Consider the following 22,754-nt stretch of genomic DNA (forward strand, 5'->3'; position numbering starts at 1 on the left):
TATTGGCAAAGCCGAAATATCTCAAAGGTGATATCTATTGGCTTTACCAATGCCTGTTGCAACATTGTGGCACTGTCATGACTTCTCCCTTTGCTACATCTTATAGTATATATAGGCCGATAGAGAAAGAATCTGCAGGGAGACTGGAGCTGGAAAGCTATATGAGAGAACAAAGTCCTTCAGTATCTCGACTTACTAAGCAACATTTATTGGGAAGTCGAATCTACATATGTATTCTGTGAGTTCACTTTTTGTCGAATTCTAAGACCTTTCCAAGCAAGTCGAGGATTTAAGATTGAATGTGTCCTTTTTAGCCCAAAGCTCCCACCCCAAACTTACCATTGGAATATTACCATTGAAAGTATCCTATATGCACTAGTATTTTAAACTAAATGTAACTTTATTGATGTTAGGGAGTACGTGAAAGTGGCAGAAGACATGGCTGCAAGATTTAAACGTAGAGGATATGAGTGAAAGAAACTAAAACTTGCACAGAAGAAATCTGATGTTATCTGTAGAGGTGATTTGATTGGTTTTGTCTCAATCGAACGTACACACATAAAACCCAGAGACGCACAGTCAGACCTTTTTTTCAGGGTGTAGAAGTAGAATGCAGTGACAGCGTTGACTTGTGCGATCATGTCCAGTTTGTTGACCATGACTATTCTGAGGTTCCTGCGGTACAAAAGGGGGGATGCTGGGTTTGGGTGTGGCTCTGAGTTTCGGCCGGCCACCAGCTGGATTCCCTTGTTGAGGCGTTATTACCGAAGACCACTACTTCTGTCTTATTGTTTTAAACAGTTGGCTTTCATCTAGTTAGTGACTTTGGTCATGCAGGCCGTGATTGTGTTTCTTGTGTTGTGGGTCTTGTCAAGAGAGTAAAAGTTGGGTTTTGTCGGCACAGTGGATGACATTGGCAAGAGGGATCATGTATACATTGAAGAGGGAGGGTGGGGTTGAGCGAAGAACCTTGAGGTACTCCGAAGGTGAGCTGAGGGCTTTTGATGAGTAAGGTGCCAGGCTGACAGCTTGTGTTCTATTCGTTAAGAAGAAGCAGATCCAGAGAAGAGCAGGTCCTTGGATGCCAATCTCATGCAGGCACCTGATGAGGATGGGGTGCTAGCACATGTCAAATGCTGCAGAGAGGTCCAGTAGAGGGTTAACATGTCTCATCTGTCAAGGATCATGCAGATGTAATCTTTCATTGCAATGAGTGCTGTTTCTGTACTGTGGCTGGGCCTAAATCTAGACTGCATGGCATGGAGGAACTGGTGGTTATTGATGTGGTCGGCGAGGCATGATTGCTTTCTCTAAGACCATTTCCAGGTATGGCAGGAGGGCTATGGGTCTGTAGTTGGAAATTGTGGGTATGTCAGTGGATAGTTTCTTGAGCAGGGGTGTGATGGTGGCACGTTTCCAGGTGTCCTAAAGTTTGGCTGAATTGATGTAGGCATTGAAAATGGGTGTTATGTCTTCTCTGATCGGTAGTAGGCCTTTGATGAAGACACAGTAGATGCAAGGTTCAGTAATCCTCGAGTAGATTGTGCTTTCTAATATATTATTGACTCTGATTGTTGAAAATTGTGATTTGGAGATGATTAGAATGAAGATGAACGTCCCTCTTTTGATTTATAATATTTATGAAGTCTTTTTTTCTTCAACCCAAAAAACCTGAACATTGTAATACTCCACTGTTCATAAATGTTTATTGTAATTGCACTGATAAATGACGGAAAGAACTCTAATTATCTGTTACAAAACATCAAATAGAATGTATTTGTAAATAAAGATGTCTATATTTTAATCACATAAATATGATTTGAACAAATTAGCAGGCTAAATAAACGAGCCTCCTGCACTCTGTGAACCATTGTGTATAAATAGAAACATGAAGTAATCAGGTGACCCTGATGATGACCTTGGAGCAGCATTACTTTGTAAAGCTTCTTCATGAATGGATGTATTTATTCTGGATATGAGTGGGCGGTTTGGGATATTTCTCATCCTAATGAGGTGATTTTGGAGGGTGAGTGAAGATTACCCATTATTTATGTCTCAGACTTTGACTGTGTGTGTGTGTTTGGGTTTCGCAGTTCATCATGACGTTCTTCTGCTAATCTTAAAGTCCTTGTGCCTCATGATCTAATAAACTGGACAGAGTTTCTTAGATTAGGCTGATATTAAAGTACTTGTGCTTCTAGGACTATGGCCTAGTCGTAGTTGTCATATACTCCACCCTTTAAACTTAGTTCACAGCACCACAGATCAAATGAAGTTGCTAACGTTTCTTGAATGCCTGTCCCAAAATGGTGCAAGTTCTAGTGCTGATGATTTGGAAACAGGCTGTTCATTTCCACGTTATGCCATTGTCGATTGGGCGCCCGAAGTCTATAGATACTACTTTCGATGTTTTAGGCTGACATTAAGCAATGCCCGGTTCAGCTATTTTTTATTGATCCACAAGCAACATGATTTATGCCTCTTTGCTACTAGGTCGAAGAATGTTGTGAGCCGGCAGTTTAGCTGTGTCTAAACTGGATTGAGCTAGAATCAAGTAAGAGGGTCCCTACAAGGGACTTTATTTCTGTATTTGATTCAATAGTTATTTTTGTAAAAATCACTTCCTGTTCAACCCTGATCAGTGATGAACCAATGATTAATAAAACAAACAAAATAAAACACATTTCTTTTTCATGCGGACAATTTTCTCACAACCATTCAATGGGAAAACACGGGCCAAACTTTCCTTCGAAAAAACATATATTTAATATATATATATATATATATATATACACAAATGAAAACAGTGGATAGAGTCCGAATCAACCAAACAAAGTGCTAGAGGTATGACACCTTAACCTACGAAGCAACTATGCGTACATCTATTCCATATGACGACTAAGGAAAATGGTCTGAACAAAACTGTACACAATTCCTTAAAACCAACGAATGTGTGACGAAATAGATGTTGCAGTCGATGTTTCGGTCTGTGTTGGCAGAGAGACCGCCAGACCATCTTCAGGACATGAGGTTGAATATGGAACTGTAATTTCATTAGAAGGATATGAACACGAAGATTCAGGTTTGACGGAGGCGTGTCCTGTGACCAGAATTGTTGCACGTGCTCAAGTGGATCATGCAAGCAATAGCTGAAAGCAAAAGTAATTTGCATCTGGCCTTTAGCCGTTTCCGTGCGAATAGCAGAGTCACTCTCGGAATGGATTGAAGCAGAGCTTTACTGCCTGCCTACAGGTCTGGATACCATACTGCTTTAAAAATGGGTGTAATAAGCTGTGCCTAATGTCCTTTAAGTTGGGGCAAATGCAGACAAAGTGGATAATGTCTTCCTTGCCGACTCCACACAAGCAGCAGAAGTGCTGGGTGTCTTTCCTTTCCCAAGGTGGCAGGTGAGGGGTGATCGGAATAACTCCAAGACGTAGCTTTAAGAACTTTTCTTTCGTCTTTATTTTGACTCCAGTTTTAAAATATGATTGGGGTTGCAGTAGTCCGTAGTCATTAATCATTATCCAGCCATGTGCCCTTTTGACAAGTGCTTCCTTGTCCTCAATGGCGGATATGATTTGTGTTGATTTTTTCACGATTTTTTAAAAAGACAAATGATCGATGTGGGTACCCCAAAGATCTGACAATCCCAATACTTTGAGGGAGTCAACCAGATTTTCTGTGGCAGGGTAGCTCTTCTCAGAGATTGGAGTTTAAGGATCCAAACTCTGTGCTACGGATCTTGTGCCAGCTGCTTACGTACGCATCCCTTCTTTCCAGCGATTGGTTTTGAAGGCCGAATTCCAGCCGTATTTGCACTGGTAAGATGTATTTTGGCAGGTGGAAGATTGCTCTATAAGAATTGGCTAGCACTATATCCAGGACAACAGCGTCCTTCCCTTGAAGGGATTCACTCCCGTATGTTAGTGTCGGCTGCAGTTTTGCATGCAGTACCTGTAACAAAGGGTTAAGTGTTAGGTCGGGCAGTTTTTCTTAATTGATTTTATGGCCAGGTACATCGCAATTCCCTTCCCCCGCAAGGACAACAGCTGGGGTTTGAAAGTGTTTTGTGGTCCATAAGTATTCCCAGATATTTGTAGATGTTTACCAAATCCAAGTCTTGTCCATTTAAATGGCAGTTGATCCTTTTCTTTTTTAGATAAATGTACTGCCATGATCTTAGTTTTCTTAAGATTTATTTGCAGGGAGTTCCTTTCTAAGACGGTATAAGTTGCATTTAAAAGGTGTTGATGGCTGATAGGGGTCCGACTTAGCAGCACCAAATCATCCGCGTACATTTTCCCCAGTTGTGGAGCATGGGATGAGCATTTGTCAAGTTCCCCTGGCAAGTCTGCAAGGAAGAGGTTGAATAATAACGGTGCTAGCACGTAGCCTTGTTTTAGCCCTTTTGTGGTTGGAATTTGTTTAGAAAGGTGCTTTCCGGCTCCTAACTTGATCTTAATCCAGGTATTTGTGTGCAATAGTGTAAGCTGTCCAGAAGCGGTTTCGGTATTCCCCAATTTTTTCAAATTTTTGCCAGAGTTTATATCGGTCAACATGATCGAAGGCTGCAGTGTAATCGATAAAACAAATAGATAAAGGGGATTTGGTCTCTTTAGCTGCACCCATTAATAAGTTTAGTGCCATGATGTTTGTTATGGTACCTTGGCCCTGGAAAAACCCTGTTTGGTTAATTGGACTGATGGAGTTTTTGGACGCCCAAGATGTTAACTCATCCAGAATAGTTCCTGCAAAGTACTTGGCGTCCACTTCAATGAGTGCAATAAGCCGGTAATTATTTGGGAGTTTCCTGTCACCCTGTTTGAAAATTGGGCTAATGATTGATCCTTGACAGGATTTCGGGATTAGTGTTTTATCCTTTACGTCTTTGAAGACTGGTGATGGTGCTTCACTCCAGAAATCTACATCGGCTTATACGGCATAGGTGGAATGCCGTTTGGACCAGGGGTCCCTGTGGGTCTGCCTGAGACTATTTGCCTCTTTATAACAGTTGGTTTTGGGCCGTGATGTTCTACCTTGGCAGAGAGAGGAGGAATTGGGCCTACCACCAATTCCCCCCTCCCAGGAATGTTTTACACTTCCTTGTGGGTCTTCCGGCTTAACTGTTGTATGGCTGTTTCCCGTTTTATCCCTGTTGGTGTCACCGCTACTCTCTGTCCTGTGTACCATTTCATTGACTGCCTTGTCTTTATCATCAGCTGTGTTATTAAAATGGGTGAAGAGGTATCCAGCCCATGCTTCCTCCGTTATGTTGGATTTTATGCCAGGGCGATTTGGATTCTTGATTCTTTTCATTTGTTTGACAGAACCTGGCGCTATTTTTCTGTTTAACTTTGTGGAGCAGCTTAGCCCATAATTCATCCTTTTTTGATTTTTTCTTTTCCCATTTCTTCCTCTGTATTAATGTCTTTGTTTTCCGGAGAAAGGTTTGCAGATCCTGGTTAAGTTGATTTTTGCGTAGCTGTCTCAATGCTTGATTTATAGTACGTTTGAGTTGTTTTGATTCCGGACTGGCTAGTAGTCGTGTCGGCACGGTCTCTGGCTGACTCGACCATGCCACTGTCCCTTTCAATCGTTTTTCACCAAAGGTCACAGTGAAACTTTGCCATGCATCGACTGGTTGTATTGGGAGATCTGCCCTTTGGATAGTCAATCTTCAAGAGATTTTGCGTCGATGTTGCTGGAGTTGCTCCGTAACCGCTTGAGGTTTGAGGTCTCTTCAATGTTGATCCCTATGTATGGCTCAACCGTGAGGACTGTATTTTCTTTAAACATCATTTCCTGAGGCAAATGATCACTGTGTTCCTTGTTGCCTATCTCAAAGGTTGCGACTTTACCAAGCCTATTTAAAGATGTAAATATAAGTCTACGTGAGAAGATGTTTTTGTTGAGTGAAACATGGCAACTGGTGGGTTGTCCCCCTGGAAGCGCCCATTCAGTACTCTTAAATTAAGATGTTCAAGTTGCTGAAGCCAGTGTTTTGAGCATCCTGTGAGTTCTTTAATTTTTGGAGAACCCTGGTTCGGTACTTCCCATGTGGCACTAAGATCTCGCACAAGGGCTTCGTCTGTTCCGGAACCAATACGGTGCATATTAAAATCGCCTGCCAGGATGATGTGATAAGTGTCCTGCTCCTCCATAATTATTTTTGTTACTTCTATTAGCTCCTCAGTCGCTTTTGAATTTTTGTTTAGGGTGGACATAGATGTTGATTATTATGACTTCTTGACGTACGTTATTAAACTCGAGTGCTATCATTCTTGCTTGTATGAAGCTTGGAGAAGTAATTTGTGCCTCTATTGGTATAATTTCTCCTATTTTTGTTATAGATGCCAAGATCAGTAGACCCCCTGATCGACAACCAAAATCAGAGCCCTTTGTTGCTGGGACGCAGTGGGAGATGCAGTCCTGAAGCTCGAAGGCCTTATCCTCCAGGTCTCTTGGAGAAATATCAAATTGAATGATTTTAAGTAACACAGTACCTCGGGGTCCTCGGTTTTGCTGGCTAGACCGTTGATGTTCCATGTTGTTTTAGTTGCTTCTGGGCATTTGGGGTTGTTGGTTGGTTGAAACTATATTGAGAGGAGATCAACAGAGCTAATGCTGTCAAGGCTTATGATGGAATGTAGAAGCCACAGTATGTTCCCTCTGTTCAGTATGTCCTCTCTACCCCGGGATTCGTACTCAGGGGTAAATATGATGGTGGTCGTGCCTTCCCCGTATTGCGCCTCCATTTGCTTAATGAAGGGTCCCTCATTTCCAGAGGGCCTAGATTGAGTGAGACAACTTGTGGTGACCCCTTGATTGTCACTTTTGGAGGCGGGGTTCGCTGACGGTTGGAATACATCCTTGTATTCCCTGACCCCTGAGTTGTGTTCATGCTCCCTCCTGCTAGTTGTTTCGATTACTTTGTGTTGTTAATCTGAGTATTGTCGCGTGGCCTTTAGCTTGAGTTTTGTTCCTCTTTAGTAGTATTCCTTAGATCTGATTTTGATTAAATTGGCCCTTTTCTTACTTGAATTGGCGCCTGCTTGTTGTCACCAGTCGGAACATTCTCTATTGATTCTTTTGGAAGTGGGCCCAAATCCAAATGTGAAATAACGTTGGATCCCACGAGGAAACACTCTGGGCTGTCGACCAAGGAAGGAATGGAAGCCTGGTTGGTGGTCTCAGGATCTGGTCCAGGGGCAGTTAGAGTTAGAGGTGGCTGAAACTTAATGCGTAATCCTTCGCCTACTGACTTCCTGTATTTCCATTCCTTTTTCCTTCCGGCGAACTTTCCGGGATGTCTGGGCTTTGGTTACTGCACACTCTATTGTTGTTACTGTTACTTCACTGTCTACTGAGGAGTGATTTCTAGTTTTGATTACTGCACTCTCTGTTGGTATTGCTGTTACTTCACTGCCAGCTGGAGTGAACTTGAGATGTGACTCCCCAATGGACAAATAGTCAGCCAATAATAAAACAATTTTTTCCATCTTAAACACTGGTCCGGTACATCCCCTCCTATATGCAAATTTATTCTACCTGGTCTTCACAAATTTTAAATGTATTAAAGCAAGCTGAATCTTGAATCTTGTGTATACCTTTTAGCATGCATTGTACAGGAGGAACTGAGGAGGAGAAAGTAGGCAACGAAATGTGAGTATGGTGTCCAGTGGAACAAAAGAAAGGAGAGTACTTCAGGGATATGTGAAAAATGTTGTATAACATTCCAACATTAAAAACCACTTTGCCCACAGTTTAAAGTGATTCTTCAAAAACATCTCAGATGTTGTTCAGGTGTCTGATTTAGTCTTTCTGTTTGCCCATCCATCTGGGGATGATACAATCTGAAGGCGGCAAACCAGTTATAAAATCCACAGAAATCTTTGACCAGGGCTGTTGAGGTGCAGGAAAAGGGTGCAATAATCCAACAGATTTTCTTCCAGGTACTCTAGCATATGTACAAATGACATACTGTTAAAAAATGTTATCCCTCTCTCTTCTTATTCCAGTCCACCAAAATTGACAGGTTATCAAGTCTTGTGCCTTGTGAATGGGGGATAAACTGCCATCTCAGATTCATGTTTTTTCCTTATTCATAAAACTCAGCTGTTGTGCACATGGTAAACTTACGCTTTTGGCCATGATTGCCTTTGCGGATCAGGCTCATTGTGTAATCTTGGACAAATTATGTAAAGCACATTTGAGTCAGCATCTTATATGGAAGCGCTTCAAACAAAACAAATAGTACTTTTAAGAGCTACATCAGGGCTTAAATCTTAAGATTATAACTGTGCGTATACCAACAATGTATTACTGTTTATCACTCCAAACTTACTCCAGATTTAAAAATATACGTCATCCACTTTTTAGGTCTCGGCCTGCGAAAGACTGCGCACATGTGCAGTCTCGCTGGTGAGACTTAATGAGAAGAGTGAACATCACTAGCGAGGTTAAGCCCCGCCCCTCTTCTCCATTGGCTGGCCTCCTAAACGGTGGCCAGCCATTGGAGAAGAGGTCCTAGTGACGTCCTTCTTTTGATCTAAGCCCCGTCCTTTTCAGATTGGGGGGGGCGTGTTTTTTTACTTTCTTTCTAGGCTGTAAACAACAGTCAAAAACACGCCCCCCAGTCTGAAAAGGACGGGGCTTAGATAGAAAGAAGAACCCTTTGTCTCTAAGCCCCGTCCTTTTCAGACTGGGGGGCGTGTTTTTGACTGTTGTTTACATCCTAGAAAGAAAGTAAAAAACACGCCCCCAGCCAGAAAAGGACGGGTCTTAGAGACAAATGGCGAGCGCTTGTTATATAGCACGAACTCGACCCGAAGGTATCCGAGCGCGCTTTACATGAGCACCGGTTGCATTACAGACAGACACGTTCAATTTTAGGCACAGGGGAGATTTAGGGGCCCATTACGATGTCGGGCGGCTTGCCTCCGCCAGGCTGGCGGTAGCCACCGCCGGCCTAGCGGAGGCAATCCGCCCAACATCGTGCTCAAAATTCCCCCGCGCCATATTAGTATGGCGGTGGGGGACCGTGGCGGACAGAAAGACCGTCCGCCGCTTTTCCGCCCCGGTCGCCTTGCGGCCAGCCATATTATGATGGGGTGTAAGTGATGCCTTTCCGTGGTGGCAATGCCGCCACGGAAAGGCATGCAGTCTTCACTGCGGGCCCCCAAAGTGAAGGAGGGGTGGGGGGTACACACGGGGGGTACCTGTCGTACCCCCCTGCATTTGCATATGCAATGCGGTAGGCACCGCCATGCTTGTCATGTTGGACCTGTCGGCGGCCTTTGACACCCATGAGGGTCTTCTCGCCAGACTTCATGAGATCGGTCTGAGGGGGACGGTGCTCAGCTGGTTTAGATCATTTTTGGCTGGCCGTCGACAAACGATCTGGGCCTCATCCAGCTCGGCCGTGATGCCGTCTTTGGGAGTCGGAGTTCCGCAGGGTTCTGTGTTGAGCCCGACTCTTTTTAACATCTCTACGACCCCTTTGGCGGCATTGGCGGAGTCTTTTTGGGCCCAGATCGTATCCTACGCCGATGACACCCAACACCTCTTTTCATGTAAGAAAGGAGGGGATTTCGATGGAGAGAGTATCCGGAAGTGCCTTGGGGCTGTTTTTTAATGGTTCCAGCTGAACAGCCTCAAGTGCAACTCAGACAAATCTGAGGTACTCTTCTTCGGTTGTCTATCGGATCCGGACTGGCAAGCATGGTGGCCTGCTAATATGTTCCCTCCGTCTTGTTCGTCCCAGATGGTTAAAAACTTGGGGATCAGGATGGACAAGGGTCTTACGTTAAGATCTCAGATCCTTGGTTTAACGGGAACATGTTTTGGCCTTCTCAAGATGCTCCGGAAGTTTTTGCCTCTACTTTCGGAGGAGCACAGGAAGCTGACAGTGCAGGCCATGATTGGCTCAAGACTGGACTACTCCAACGTCCTTTATTTGGGCCTGCCGGAATATCTATTGCAGCGGCTGCAAGTCGTCCAGAACTCGGCTGCGAGGGCCATTTATGGCCTAAATAGGCGAGTCAGGGCTGCTGGTCTTCTGCAGTCGCTCCATTGGCTGCCCATCCGGAAGCGGATTGCATTCAAGGCCTTGACCTTGGCCTACAAGGCTCTTCATGCTGTGGGAGCAAAGTATCTCCAGAGGAGACTTGTCTTCTACCGCCCGGCTCGATCTTTAAGATCTGAATCTCTGCTTCTTGCGGTGGTTCCGCGGGTAAAAAAGGCTCGTATTGGAGGCCGCTCCTTCAGCCTGTTGGCGCCACAGCTTTGGAATACTCTGCCATTGGCGTTGCGAGGCGCCACTAGTTTGTTTACTTTCAGGAAGGACCTTAAAACCTGGCTTTTTGCCCGTTAGCCTATCTACCCTGTTTTCTCTGCTTTTTTATCTGTTTTTATATTACTGTGTTGTGTTCACTCTGCCTTAGGTTCTCAATAAAAGCGCCGGGACACTCTTTTTGAGTAGCCGCGCGCTATATAAAACAACGTATAACATAACATAACATAACATAACATAACCGCGCTGTGCCTGCCGCATTGTGTATGCAAATGTGTGCATGCATTCATGGCATTGTGGCGGGCGGTGCAGAGTGTACCGCCCGCCACAATGTTATGAATGCGGGATGTGGCCACCACTGTGGCGGCTGCATCTTAATTCCACACACGGGACCCCCACCTTTATGGCGGTTGGTCCCTAGTCCCGGGAGGATGGCGGGCAGACTAAGTCCGCCCCTCATCCTAATGGACCCCTAAGTGTTTTGCCCCGAATCACAGAGGGGGTCTTTGATTATTTGAGTTGTGTTGTGAGCGAATTGGACTCTACATTATATTAACTCAGAATATTCCCGTGCTCTGTGCTTTATCAGAGCTTTTCAATCCGCAATCCATCTATTCTTTCCTCCTTCCTTCGGATGAGGAGACACAATATCCTGCAGCGAAGCCAGCTTTCGCCCTGCAATCCCCACGCCACCAATTAGGCTCGTGAGCCCCTAGCCGGGCTGCAGATAATTGCACAATAAGTGTGTGATCTTGTTTGGCCATGAGTCGTTAAATAACCCATGATTTATAGCGCTCGGGGGAGCCCTGTAGTGAGTGCACGGCGGCAATACAGAACCGGTCTAATTAAGTAATGTGATTTGCACGACAGTTCTCATTACCAGCCTTATAAAGTGTCCCTGCAGAGATGTTGCAGCAGTAAATAAAGTCAGGTAGAGAAGGACTACGGGGGTAGATGGATGACTTGATTAATGAATAGGTGGGAAAGAATTGGACGAATGAATCACTATTGTCCAATCATGGTACCCAAGGGCCGGATCCATTCCACATTTCAGGATAAGCATTGGCAATGAAGTGATTGAATTCTGTGGATGTATTTCAGTTGGGCAGACTTAAAATCTGGCATGGACCACTTGCTCATTAAGCAATGGACTCCGCCGGGGAGAATGAATGGGCGTAGTGTGCATGCTACCCAGTCATTATCAGAGCTCTGAGGTTTTGCTAATCCATGTTTAAACAGCTCTTTCAGTCCAGGTTTTTGTTGTACATTCTGGAACTTGTAGTCTTGCTTATCCCATCTTGAAACCAGGACTATAAATCCCAGAATGCAAAGCAAAACGTGGACTGAATTACATGAACCTGGGAAACGTGAGAACTATGAACTGGGAGCATCTAGGCACTGGCTCTGCAAAGGCCATGATATTGCTTTCATTAGAGAAATATTCTTGGTAATTTGGCAAATTCTGTGTCTGTAGTTGCCATATCACTGAGCTTTAGGAGTACATCATGTTTGTTGCAGTATACAATATTGTTTTTAGACAAGCCAGTTCATTCATGTAAGTCAACACTGCATGGAATTGTTAAATGAAAGCCCGGAAAAATGTTGTTGGGTCGCCATGAATATATCAGGCATTGGCAACCATATGTGAGGAAATTGCATGATGTGTGAAAGTGTGGATTCCTACTATGAGTGTGTGGAAATCTTGAACTCTGCAGGCAGAGTCCTTCTCTCAGCTCTCTACCGATCTCCACTGAAAGGACAGGCTGCCTCCAGTCGCCTCAGTTTACCCGTGGTTTAAACCGGAGGCATGCCGCAGATTACAGCTCTCATCCGGCGACCTCGAGAGCCCACATCGCCATCTTGAGGAAACTCTGCCGCTCTCGGGTCCCGTCATCCCGAGTCGGAGTTTCCCAAAGAGGGATGTCCAATTTTGTCCCAATCGACTGGCCAATGTGTCAGGAAAAGACAGCAGCTCACAGCAGCCACTTCTGTCCCCACGATAGAGCGGGGGTCGGCGGCATCGCGGTGTACCTCCTTCGGCACCAGGCCGTACTCACAGCTCCCTGGGTGCCATCCCAGTAATTAAATGAAAATATGTTTCCAGAGCCGGGAGGGCTAGGGTGAGCAACAGAGGAATGGGCGGGGTGTCAGGTGGAGGGGAAGTAATGCAGGTTGGGCATTTGAGGGGGGTAAGCAGCATAGAGAGATCAAGAAAACACATGCACTCTCATGGAGTATTCACCACAGTAACAACACAGGAATGGGGTTTTCATAGGCCGTTGTACAGCAAACAAATGTACAGCGCCAGACTTCATCCTCAGCTTTCTCATGGGAATGCGGAAAGCAAACGCAACTGGTGGGTGCGCCCTTGCACTGCGAAGTTGGAGAGATCACCTCGGGATCTCCGTTCACTGCGATTTCTCTCGGTTTTGATTCAGGCGACCTCTACTGTACATCGTCTTGAACGTATAGAAGTGTAAAACAACCACAAATAGCTGCCAATTTTTAAATTTGCGTAGTGTGACATTGCTGTGCCTGCAGAGAGCTGTGCCGCTCTGTGTGTGTGTGTGGCTCTGTGTGTGTGTGTGTGTGGCTCTGTGTGTGTGTGTGTGGCTCTGTGTGTGTGGCTCTGTGTGTGTGGCTCTGTGTGTGTGGCTCTGTGTGTGTGTGGCTCTATGTGTGTGTGGCTCTGTGTGTGTGTGTGTGTGTGTGTGTGGCTCTCTGTGTTTGTTTGTGTGCAAATGCAATAGGTCTGGCATTTGCAAGAGATTAAGCTATTGGCATTGTAAATGACAATGCCATTTATTTATCTGTTTTCCAAACCAACACATAAATAAAAAGTTTGTCATTTACAATGCCAATAGCTCTGACTTTTGCAAAAGCGAGACCGTTGCATTGTAAATGCTTGTCTCTAAATGTCACAGTCTGTGCACTCTTGATTGCAAGAAACCCAAGTGAGAGTATCTTTTCTTTTGTGTTAGACACTGTCAGAAGCATAATTCCTTTGACTAGTAGTGATCTAGATGTTCGACATTTGCAAGTGGAATTAATTTAGAATGTTTTATGTTTTGAAAGGGTTTGAAGAAGATATTCTGATTGTGTCCGAAGGGAAAATGGCTCCTTTTACCCATGATTTCCGAAAGGCCCAGCAGCGGATGCCTGCTATTCCAGTGGGCATTCAGGCGATGAACTTTACCTGGAAAGCTTCTGGACAGGTAGGCAGCCTTCCAGTTCAGGCTGTAAACAAAAACTATATATATATTCATATCTTTTCAGTGTGCAAATCAAGAGCTAATTGCAATATGCTCATCAAGATCGTTAATTATATCAGCAAGTTTGTTGATAATGACTTTGAGTATTGTGGAGCTGTTTTCTTGTATAATAAGATTTATGAAAGTAAGCTTGACCACAGCGGTGATAATAGCACTCAAAATAAGTGCAGGTATGTTCATTTACTTAGAAAATAGTTAATACAACCATAGCTAAAATGTGTTTTCATTTTAATCTGAACCTCTATTTGGGGAAAACCACTGGCCCGATACACAGGCTCTGTCTGCATCGGCGGGCTCAGAATGTATACATTAATGCTAACAGGTGAGTGAGCGAAATGCGCTGAAGTGAAGTGTGGCTCCCTTAACGAGGCAACATGGTCAATGTAATGTTACCCTTCCCATTGATATGTGTATTTCAGTCATTCTGTCTGTTTTTTGCCCATCAGCTCCCACTCTGCTTAAGGCATTTTCTCTTTCCACTTTAACCACTTTATCCAAAGTTTTCAAAACTTCTCTTCTTTTTAGGTCGAGACTGGTGTAGGCTGCGCACATGCGCTGTCTCGCCAGCGAGACTTAATGACTCTGAGTAGCGAGGGTAAAGCCCGCCCCTCTTCTCCATTGGCAGGCCTCCTAAACGGCGGCCAGCCATTGGAGAAGAGGTCTCAGTGATGTCATTCTTTCCATCTAAGCCCGTCTTTTTCGGATTGGGGGCGTGTTTTTTAGTTTTGTTCTACCTGTGACGTTGTCAGTGAAAAACACGCCCTCCAGTCTGAAAAGGACGGGGCTTAGATAGAAAGAAGAACCATTTGTCTGTAAGCCCCGTCCTTTTCAGACTGGGGGGCGTGTTTTTGACTGTTGTTTACAGCCTAGAAAGAATGTGAAAAACACGCCCTCAATCACAATAGGACGGGGCTTGGAGACAAATGGCAGCGCTTGTTGGAACATAGTGGCCTACCAATTACTGTCTTTGGCCGCCATCTTCACTAAAGCCGGCGCCCAGCTCTCTCCAACCGACACCCTGTGGCAGCGGCAACTGATAAAGTCCCCGGCAAACGCCATGGTGGGGTCGAAGGGGAGGGAGCTGCATGAAACAAAAGTACAGTGAACGGGATTTTGCAGATCAATACCAGGAAAAGGGCCACCCTGTCCGTAGAGTCCATAAAAACAGCCCCTCCCACGTCTTGCCCCCCACCCGTCTGCGTCACGTAGACTTCTGACAAGGGCAGATTTGGGTACCCGGGAGGCGCACTTTCCATTGACTTAATGATGGTGACTTGTTTGATTGCATCTGCCATTATTTTTCCATTGCACCGGCGTTGAGTCATTGCATTTCATGTCTTTTTTGGGAGGGGGTAGGTGTGCGTAGATAGCACACAGCGTTGTGTTCCGATTATTTGTAGACGTATATACTTGTGTGCAACAGTGAGGAATTTTATCTGAGGAGGGGAAAGCATGACGCGTTTTACAATCATGGGTCCAGGCGCTTTCTTTTACGCTCTAACTCCTGCTGCATACAGTCAAACAAGTGGAAATGTATGGGCCGGTACTAAATACCGGCACTTTTTTTTTTTTTGAGAGACCGGTGATACTTTTAGTTGGAGAGTACCGGCACTTCTCAGAAACGAGAAGGTACTCTGATACAGAGTACCTGCACTTATATTTTTCCATTCCAGGTGGCGCTGCATGGAAACTTTTCTCTCAGAACGTCCCGGGCCCCTTCAGCCCTCCGCAGCCACCTGTGCGCCTCATCATCGCGCAGGAAAGACGCCGGCGCCCAGCTCTCTCCAACCGACACCCTGCGGCAGCGGCAACTGATAAAGTCCCCAGCAAACGCCATGGTGGGGGCGAAGGGGAGGGAGCTGCAGGAAATAAAAGTACAGTGAACGGGATTTCGCTGAACAATACCAGGAAAAGGGCCACCCTGTCCACATATTTCAGGGTGCTTGACGTGGCACAGCTTAGATCATGGCACGGAGCTGAATTTATTCTCTCTGGTACGACGTGTAGTGGATATGAGGCAGTGCAGATTATTTTTTATTTTTTATACGGCGTGATGTTTTATGGGGATTTTGGAAAGCACAGGTAGCAATGCATGGTACCCATGCAGACTTGCACCAAGCACTAACATACTCCGCTATTGGAGTACCACCTCTGTGTGTGTGTGTTTGTGGCTGTGTGTGTGTGTGTGTGGCTCTGTCTGCGTGTGTGTGTGGCTCTGTCTGTCTGTGTGTGTGGCTCTGTCTGTGTGTGTGGCTCTGTGTATGTGTGGCTCTGTGTGTGTGTGTGTGGCTCTGTGTGTGTGTGTGTGGCTCTGTGTGTGTGTGTGTGTGTGGCTCTGTGTGTGTGTGTGGCTGTGTGTGTGTGTGGCTCTGTGTGTGTGTGGCTCTCTGTGTGTGGCTCTGTGTGTGTGTGTGGGGGGGCTCTGTGTGTGTGTGGCTGTGTGTGGCTCTGTGTGTGTGGCTCTGTGTGTGTGTGTGTGTGTGTGTGTGTGTGTGTGGCTCTGTGTGTGTGTGTGTGGATCTCTGTGTGCGTGTGTGTGTGGGTGCAAATGCAATAGGTCTCGCATTTGCGAGAGATTAAGCTTATGGCTTTGTAAATGACAATGCCATTTATTTATCTGTTTTCAAAACCAACACATAAATAAAAATATTGTCATTTACAATGCCAATAGCTCTAACTTTTGCAAAGGCGAGACCGTTGCATTGTAAATGCTTGTTTACTTCTCCATACGGCCTTCTCCTCCGTCTGTTATCTGTTTCCTATTGCCAGATCATATTCCCCCCTCTCTCTTTCTCTCTCTTCCTTTCCTGTCCCCTCTTAACCCAACCCCTTCGACCCTGCCATACTCTTTTCCTTCTATTCCCTGCTCTCCCCTTCTGTTTCACGCAGTCCTTTAAAAATTACACTATTCATGGGTGGTCTTTCACTTATCTTTGTTTGCTATTATTATCCCCAGGACTAATTTTCTCTCTCCTAGCCTTTCTCTCACCTTGTAATCTCACTCTCTCCAGGTCTTTCCCCGTTTCTTTAACGTTATCCTCACCCTTATCTGCAGCTTACCAGGTCATTTTTTATCTTATTTCACTCTCTTCTTCCCCTCTTTCCTCTCACTTGATCCTTCTCAATCTGGCTATCTTCCTCCACCTCTGCTTTACTTCTCTTGGCCCCCTTCTTTCCCCTTTCCCTGAATTCCATTTCATGTTCTCCACATGGTCTCTTAGTGTGATAGCAGCGGCTCCCCGCATGGGCTGCGGAGCTTAAAATCTGTTTTAGGCTTTCATGATACTACAGATTGGAAAAATAGTCACATGACGTCTGCTTCTTTCAACTGCAGAAACTGTACAACAGGACAGGGTAGAATTAAAAGTTAATATGGGTCCAATGTTTAATTTGTGAAAAAAAGAATACCGGTCCCCAAAGTTCTGTTTAGAAACCGGTCGCCGGTGCAATAATCTTCTGCCCTATAGTAAGGCTGGTAGGGGTAGATTTACTAAAGTGTCATGTAAAGCAGCCCAATAGCCAAAAATGCTACGCAGCATTACGTGACAAGGAGGGTGCAGGACATCATCCTATCTAGAGAGATATGGCTCTCTTTTTCTCCCGTGCACCCTGCCCAGACCTTTTCGCCACAGTGTGAGGGTGTGTGCGAGAATCTTGCATAGGTTTGATGCTTAAAGGACCCCCTTCCACTGGCGTAACGAAAATTGAGGGGGTCTCCCTGCAAGGTATGTAGAGGGATCCCATCGGGCTCAATTAGGAGCTCTCCGGACAGAGTGCAGTGCCGAGGGGGCCCCCTGGAGCTTTGGCCCCCCCGCACCGCGTAGGCTGCGGGGGCTTGTGTTACACCCCTGCTCCCTTCCAGTGCAAAATATTATGCCTAGACAACATTTAAAACTTTTCCTACTTTGTATGTGTGCTGTACTGTGCAGCATTCATCCAAAGCCGAAAAATTAAAGGAGGAATGACAACAATTCTCCTTTTAATGGTTTCAAAAGGTGTTATTTTTTTATGCAAAACCTTTCTCACGTATTTGGTAGAAAAGGTTGTGCACAAAAAGTGTGGGTAGTTGCATGGCAACGTCCATGTTACCAGTGGCGGCTCCTCTGCTAAGGCGGAGGAGCGTTGCCTCACTACTTTACAGCAGCAAAAGAATGGAACAAATAAAATGCTAATAACTAATGTTATTACCATTTTATTTTGTACTCCTGCTCCAGCAGCTTGTGTGAGGGGGCAGAGCTGAAGAGCAGAGAAGGAGTGATACAACCCTCTTAAGTGCGCAATGACTGTTTGGTCGACCCTCTCGGGCCACCCAAAACAGTCATGCATACTTTCCCTGTTCTCCATGCAGGCTGCCCACCCCTGATCGCAATGCTGCATTGCAGCGCTATGATTGGTCCGGGGATTGTGGCCATGCTTCCTGTTCCTGGAGTCAGTCTCAGGAGGGCAGGAGCAGAGATGCGGGACCTGGCGGCAAGGTATGGTTTGCATTTTTATGATTTTTATTTCATTGCGACACATGCCCTCCCACACTGCCCGCCCCGTGCATGCTCACACCCCGCAACCCATTAGCCGTGCCGGCCACCACTGTATGCAACACCCCCTTTCACTCTAAGTAATGCAAGGCTTTGTGCTGCTTTCCATTACTTTTCATTTGGAAAGTAAAAAATGAATAAAACATTTTGTGCTGGCTTGCATCAATTTTATGACGCATAGCCAATACAAAATGTTAGTAAATCACCCCGTAGTCTTAAATCCACAACCAGTCACTCCCTGCACCTTTTTCTTACACTTGCAGGTTTCTGCTTCCTCCCATGAAGGTGATGCTATCTTTCTATACCTCTGTCTTTGCATCTGTCTATGTGCTGTTCTCTCTCTTGCACTCAGTAAATATCTGGCGCTGGAAAATATATGCCGGTGGCCCCCAGTGGCTCAAATTAACCACTGGTAGAGCCGAGGTTTTAAGTTCTACACTGATCTTCATGGAGCTTTATTTTTTGAGAAGTTTAACAGGCATCCCCAGCGGTGCAGAGACAGAATATTGAATCAAAAATATCGATTTACACATATCAAGGGTCAGAAATATAGACGGACAAATTCTTGTGGTCAAGAATATCGAATTTAGGTAAGTAATATCCATGTTAAAAATATTTAAGTGTAAAATATCGTTTGCAAAAATGTAGTTGTTAAAAATATCGATTTTTAGGGCTCGGCCTCCGCCCACGTAAGTGGGAGGAGTTTCGAGATCCTAATGTTAAAGAAGAGAAAAAAAAAGTATCTCCTAGGGCTTTGGCGAGACAAATTCCACACATTCCTTAGTGTGTTATGTCATCTGGCCAGTGATTCGTCTTCGTTATGGTGTCATTTTAATAGCCTTGAAGTGATAGGGTAAATGTAGTTTTCGTCCGCCATGTTGGGCATTTTTCGTTTGTGTGCGCGCAAAGAAGTACATTAATTATAATTAGGAGCTGTCAGGGTGCCTCCGTAAGTGAATCCAGATGGCCGGGCGCGTTCACCATTCAGCAGCGCTCAGCGCGCAGCTGCTCCATGCCAGGCCGGGAAAGGGCTTCATTAGTTCAAGAACAAGAGTCTGACGTTCTGTCATGGGCAGTTCTTTTAATCTCAGTTTCATTTTTTTTTCTGGAATGGTCCGTGGCCGGTGTGAATGGAATTGTTCTCTCGAGTTTATAATGTGTTTCTTTGCAGCAGCTTTTGTTTTCGGAGCTGAGGTAATGAATAGCAAGCTGGCAGGCAGCGCCTTTTAGAACTGTTTGCTTTCTGGGCAGAGTCCTGCAGTGGTGTTGAACTTCAGCATAGTCTGACAGGCTGCTGTATTGTTTGTATTTTCCCATACCGCCTGCGTCAACTTTTTTCCACACACGAATTTCCAACAGTTTTGTTCTCTCTGAATAATGCGCCTTGTTACTTCCTTCAGACAGCAAGCAGAGTTTTAAAGGAATGATTCAAGGAGCCCGTCAGTTGTTGACACAACGAAAGGTGAGGTAACTGTTTGCTTGCAGTTACGGACCTTCGTTTGGGGTTTTTATTGGTATTGTTTTTCCTAATGGGATTGGTGTTTGCGAGAAAATTGACTGCCCACTGCTGCGCTTGTAAGACGCGCCTGGCAAAGCGTGTCACGAGGGCTGCGTGGGGCTGATACAGATGCTCGCGCCCTATCAACATTGGGGACTGTATATTGACCGTCGTGCTGAAAGGCGGAGCAGCAGAAGTAGATTTCCGTTCTTGACTTAAATTCTATTCTTCCGAGCTCTGGGAGAAACCCCGAATGGAATCTAGGTATCCTGCTAGTTGCAGCGTTTGCGCGATGGCAAAAGAGGAAGTGTGCTAAGTTTTATTGTTTTTATTTTTTATAAAGTAAAGAACATTGGTAGGAAAGTTTGTAGAACTCCCCAAGTCTAGCAACTCGGAACACATACTTTGATTATGTCGTTTTTAGAACAGTCTGCTAAAGAATTCATTTCACAACTTGTAAATGCAGTTTGAGAGTTGAGACTGCAGTTTGAGAGTGCAGTTTGAGAGTTGAGAGTGCAGATTGAGAGTGCAGAATCAGAGTGCAGTTTGAGAGTGCAGTTTGAGAGTGCAGTTTGAGAGTGCAGTTTGAGAGTGCAGTTTGAGAGTGCAGTTTGAGAGCAGTTTGAGAGTGCAGTTTGAGTGCAGTTTGAGAGTGCAGAGTGCAGATTGAGAGTGCAGTTTGAGAGTGCAGATTGAGAGTGCAGTTTGCAGATTGAGAGTTGAGAGTGCACGTTGAGAGTGCACATTGAGAGTTGAGAGTGCAGTTTGAGAGTTGAGAGTGCAGTTTGAGAGTTGAGAGTGCAGTTTGAGAGTTGAGAGTGCAGAGTTGAGAGTGCAGTTACAGAGTGCAGCATGAGAGTTGTGAGTGCAGTTTGAGAGTTGAGAGTGCAGTTTGAGAGTGCAGTTTGAGAGTGCAGTTTGAGAGTGCAGTTTGAGAGTGCAGTTTGAGAGTGGTGTTTGAGAGTGCAGAGTGCAGTTTGAGAGTGCAGAGTGCAGTTTGAGAGTTGAGAGTGCAGTTTGAGAGTGCAGTTTGAGAGTGCAGTTTGAGAGTGCAGTTTGAGAGTGCAGTTTGAGAGTGGTGTTTGAGAGTGCAGAGTGCAGTTTGAGAGTGCAGAGTGGAGATTGAGAGTTGAGAGTGCAGTTTGAGAGTGCAGTTTGAGAGTGCAGTTTGAGAGTGCAGATTGAGAGTGCAGTTTGAGAGTGCAGTTTGAGAGTGCAGTTTGAGAGTGCAGTGTGGGAGTGCAGTGTGGGAGTGCAGTGTGAGAGTGCAGTGTGAGAGTGCAGTTTGAGAGTTGAGAGTGCAGTTTGAGAGTTGAGAGTGCAGATTGAGAGTGCAGATTGAGAGTGCAGTTTGAGAGTGCAGTTTGAGAGTGCGGTTTGAGAGTGCAGTTTGAGAGTGCAGTTTTAGAGTGCAGTATGAGAGTGCAGTATGAGAGTGCAGATTGAGAGTGCAGTTTGAGAGTGCAGTTTGAGAGTGCAGAATCAGAGTGCAGAATCAGAGTGCAGAGTGCAGATTGCAGTTTGAGAGTGCAGTTTGAGAGTGCAGTTTGAGAGTGCAGAGTGCAGATTGAGAGTGCAGATTGAGAGTGCAGATTGAGAGTGCATTTTTAGAGTGCAGTTTGAGAGTGCAGAGTGGCAGTGAGTGCAGACTGAGTGCAGAGTGACAGCGAGTGCAGACTGAGTGCAGAGTGACAGTGAGTGCAGACTGAGTGCAGAGTGACAGTGAGTGCAGAGTGACAGTGAGTGCAGAGTGAGTGCAGAGTGAGTGCAGAGTGAGTGCAGAGTGAGTGCAGAGTGAGTGCAGAGTGGCAGTGAGTGCAGAGTGGCAGTGAGTGCAGAGTGGCAGTGAGTGCAGAGTGGCAGTGAGTGCAGAGTGGCAGTGAGTGCAGAGTGGCAGTGAGTGCAGAGTGACAGTGAGTGCAGAGTGACAGTGAGTGCAGAGTGACAGTGAGTGCAGACTGACAGTGAGTGCAGAGTGACTGTAGAGTGAGTGCAGAGTGAGTGCAGACTGACAGTGAGTGCAGAGTGACTGTAGAGTGAGTGCAGAGTGAGTGCAGAGTGAGTGCAGAGTGACAGTGAGTGCAGAGTGACAGTGAGTGCAGAGTGGCAGTGAGTGCAGAGTGGCAGTGAGTGCAGAGTGGCAGTGAGTGCAGAGTGACAGTGAGTGCAGAGTGGCAGTGAGTGCAGAGTGACAGTGAGTGCAGAGTGACAGTGAGTGCAGACTGACAGTGAGTGCAGACTGACAGTGAGTGCAGACTGACAGTGAGTGCAGAGTGACTGTAGAGTGAGTGCAGACTGACAGTGAGTGCAGAGTGAGTGCAGAGTGACAGTGAGTGCAGAGTGACAGTGAGTGCAGAGTGGCAGTGAGTGCAGAGTGGCAGTGAGTGCAGAGTGGCAGTGAGTGCAGAGTGGCAGTGAGTGCAGAGTGACAGTGAGTGCAGAGTGGCAGTGAGTGCAGAGTGACAGTGAGTGCAGAGTGACAGTGAGTGCAGACTGACAGTGAGTGCAGACTGACAGTGAGTGCAGAGTGACTGTAGAGTGAGTGCAGACTGACAGTGAGTGCAGAGTGTGTGCAGAGTGAGTGCAGAGTGAGGGCAGAGTGAGTGCAGAGTGAGTGCAGAGTGACAGTGAGTGCAGAGTGACAGTGAGTGCAGAGTGACAGTGAGTGCAGAGTGACAGTGAGTGCAGAGTGACAGTGAGTGCAGAGTGACTGTAGCGTGAGTGCAGAGTGACAGTGAGTGCAGAGTGACAGTGAGTGCAGAGTGACAGTGAGTGCAGAGTGAGTGCAGAGTGACAGTGAGTGCAGAGTGACAGTGAGTGCAGAGTGAGTGCAGAGTGACAGTGAGTGCAGAGTGACAGTGAGTGCAGAGTGGCAGTGAGTGCAGAGTGACAGTGAGTGCAGAGTGACTGTAGAGTGCAGAGTGACTGTAGAGTGCAGAGTGACAGTGAGTGCAGAGTGGCAGTGAGTGCAGAGTGACAGTGAGTGCAGAGTGACAGTGAGTGCAGAGTGACTGCAGAGACAGTGTGTCAGGGTGCACATTGTGTGAGTGTGCAGAATGAGTGTGCAGGGTAAACAGTGTATGACTATGCAGGGTGACATTGGGAGTGTGCGGGTGAGCAGTGTGTGAATGTGTCGGGGCAGTGTGTGAGTGTGCAGA

At 45.9% G+C, this 22,754-nt stretch overlaps 1 protein-coding gene across 2 annotated transcripts in view; it reads left to right on the forward strand.

The window, feature by feature from the left end:
• Nucleotides 1–22,754, forward strand: part of WIF1 (Wnt inhibitory factor 1) — a 291,963-nt gene that overhangs the window by 17,834 nt on the left and 251,375 nt on the right. For both annotated transcript variants that reach the window (XM_078655873.1, XM_078655872.1), the window contains exon 2: nucleotides 13,370–13,509. In XM_078655873.1, coding sequence (XP_078511999.1) covers nucleotides 13,408–13,509 — 102 coding nt within the window. In that variant the 5' untranslated portion in view covers nucleotides 13,370–13,407. The remainder of the gene's footprint in view (nucleotides 1–13,369; nucleotides 13,510–22,754) is intronic.

Source organism: Lissotriton helveticus, chromosome 1_1 (genome assembly GCF_964261635.1).
Source record: "Lissotriton helveticus chromosome 1_1, aLisHel1.1, whole genome shotgun sequence".
Classification (NCBI taxonomy): Eukaryota; Metazoa; Chordata; class Amphibia; order Caudata; family Salamandridae; genus Lissotriton; species Lissotriton helveticus.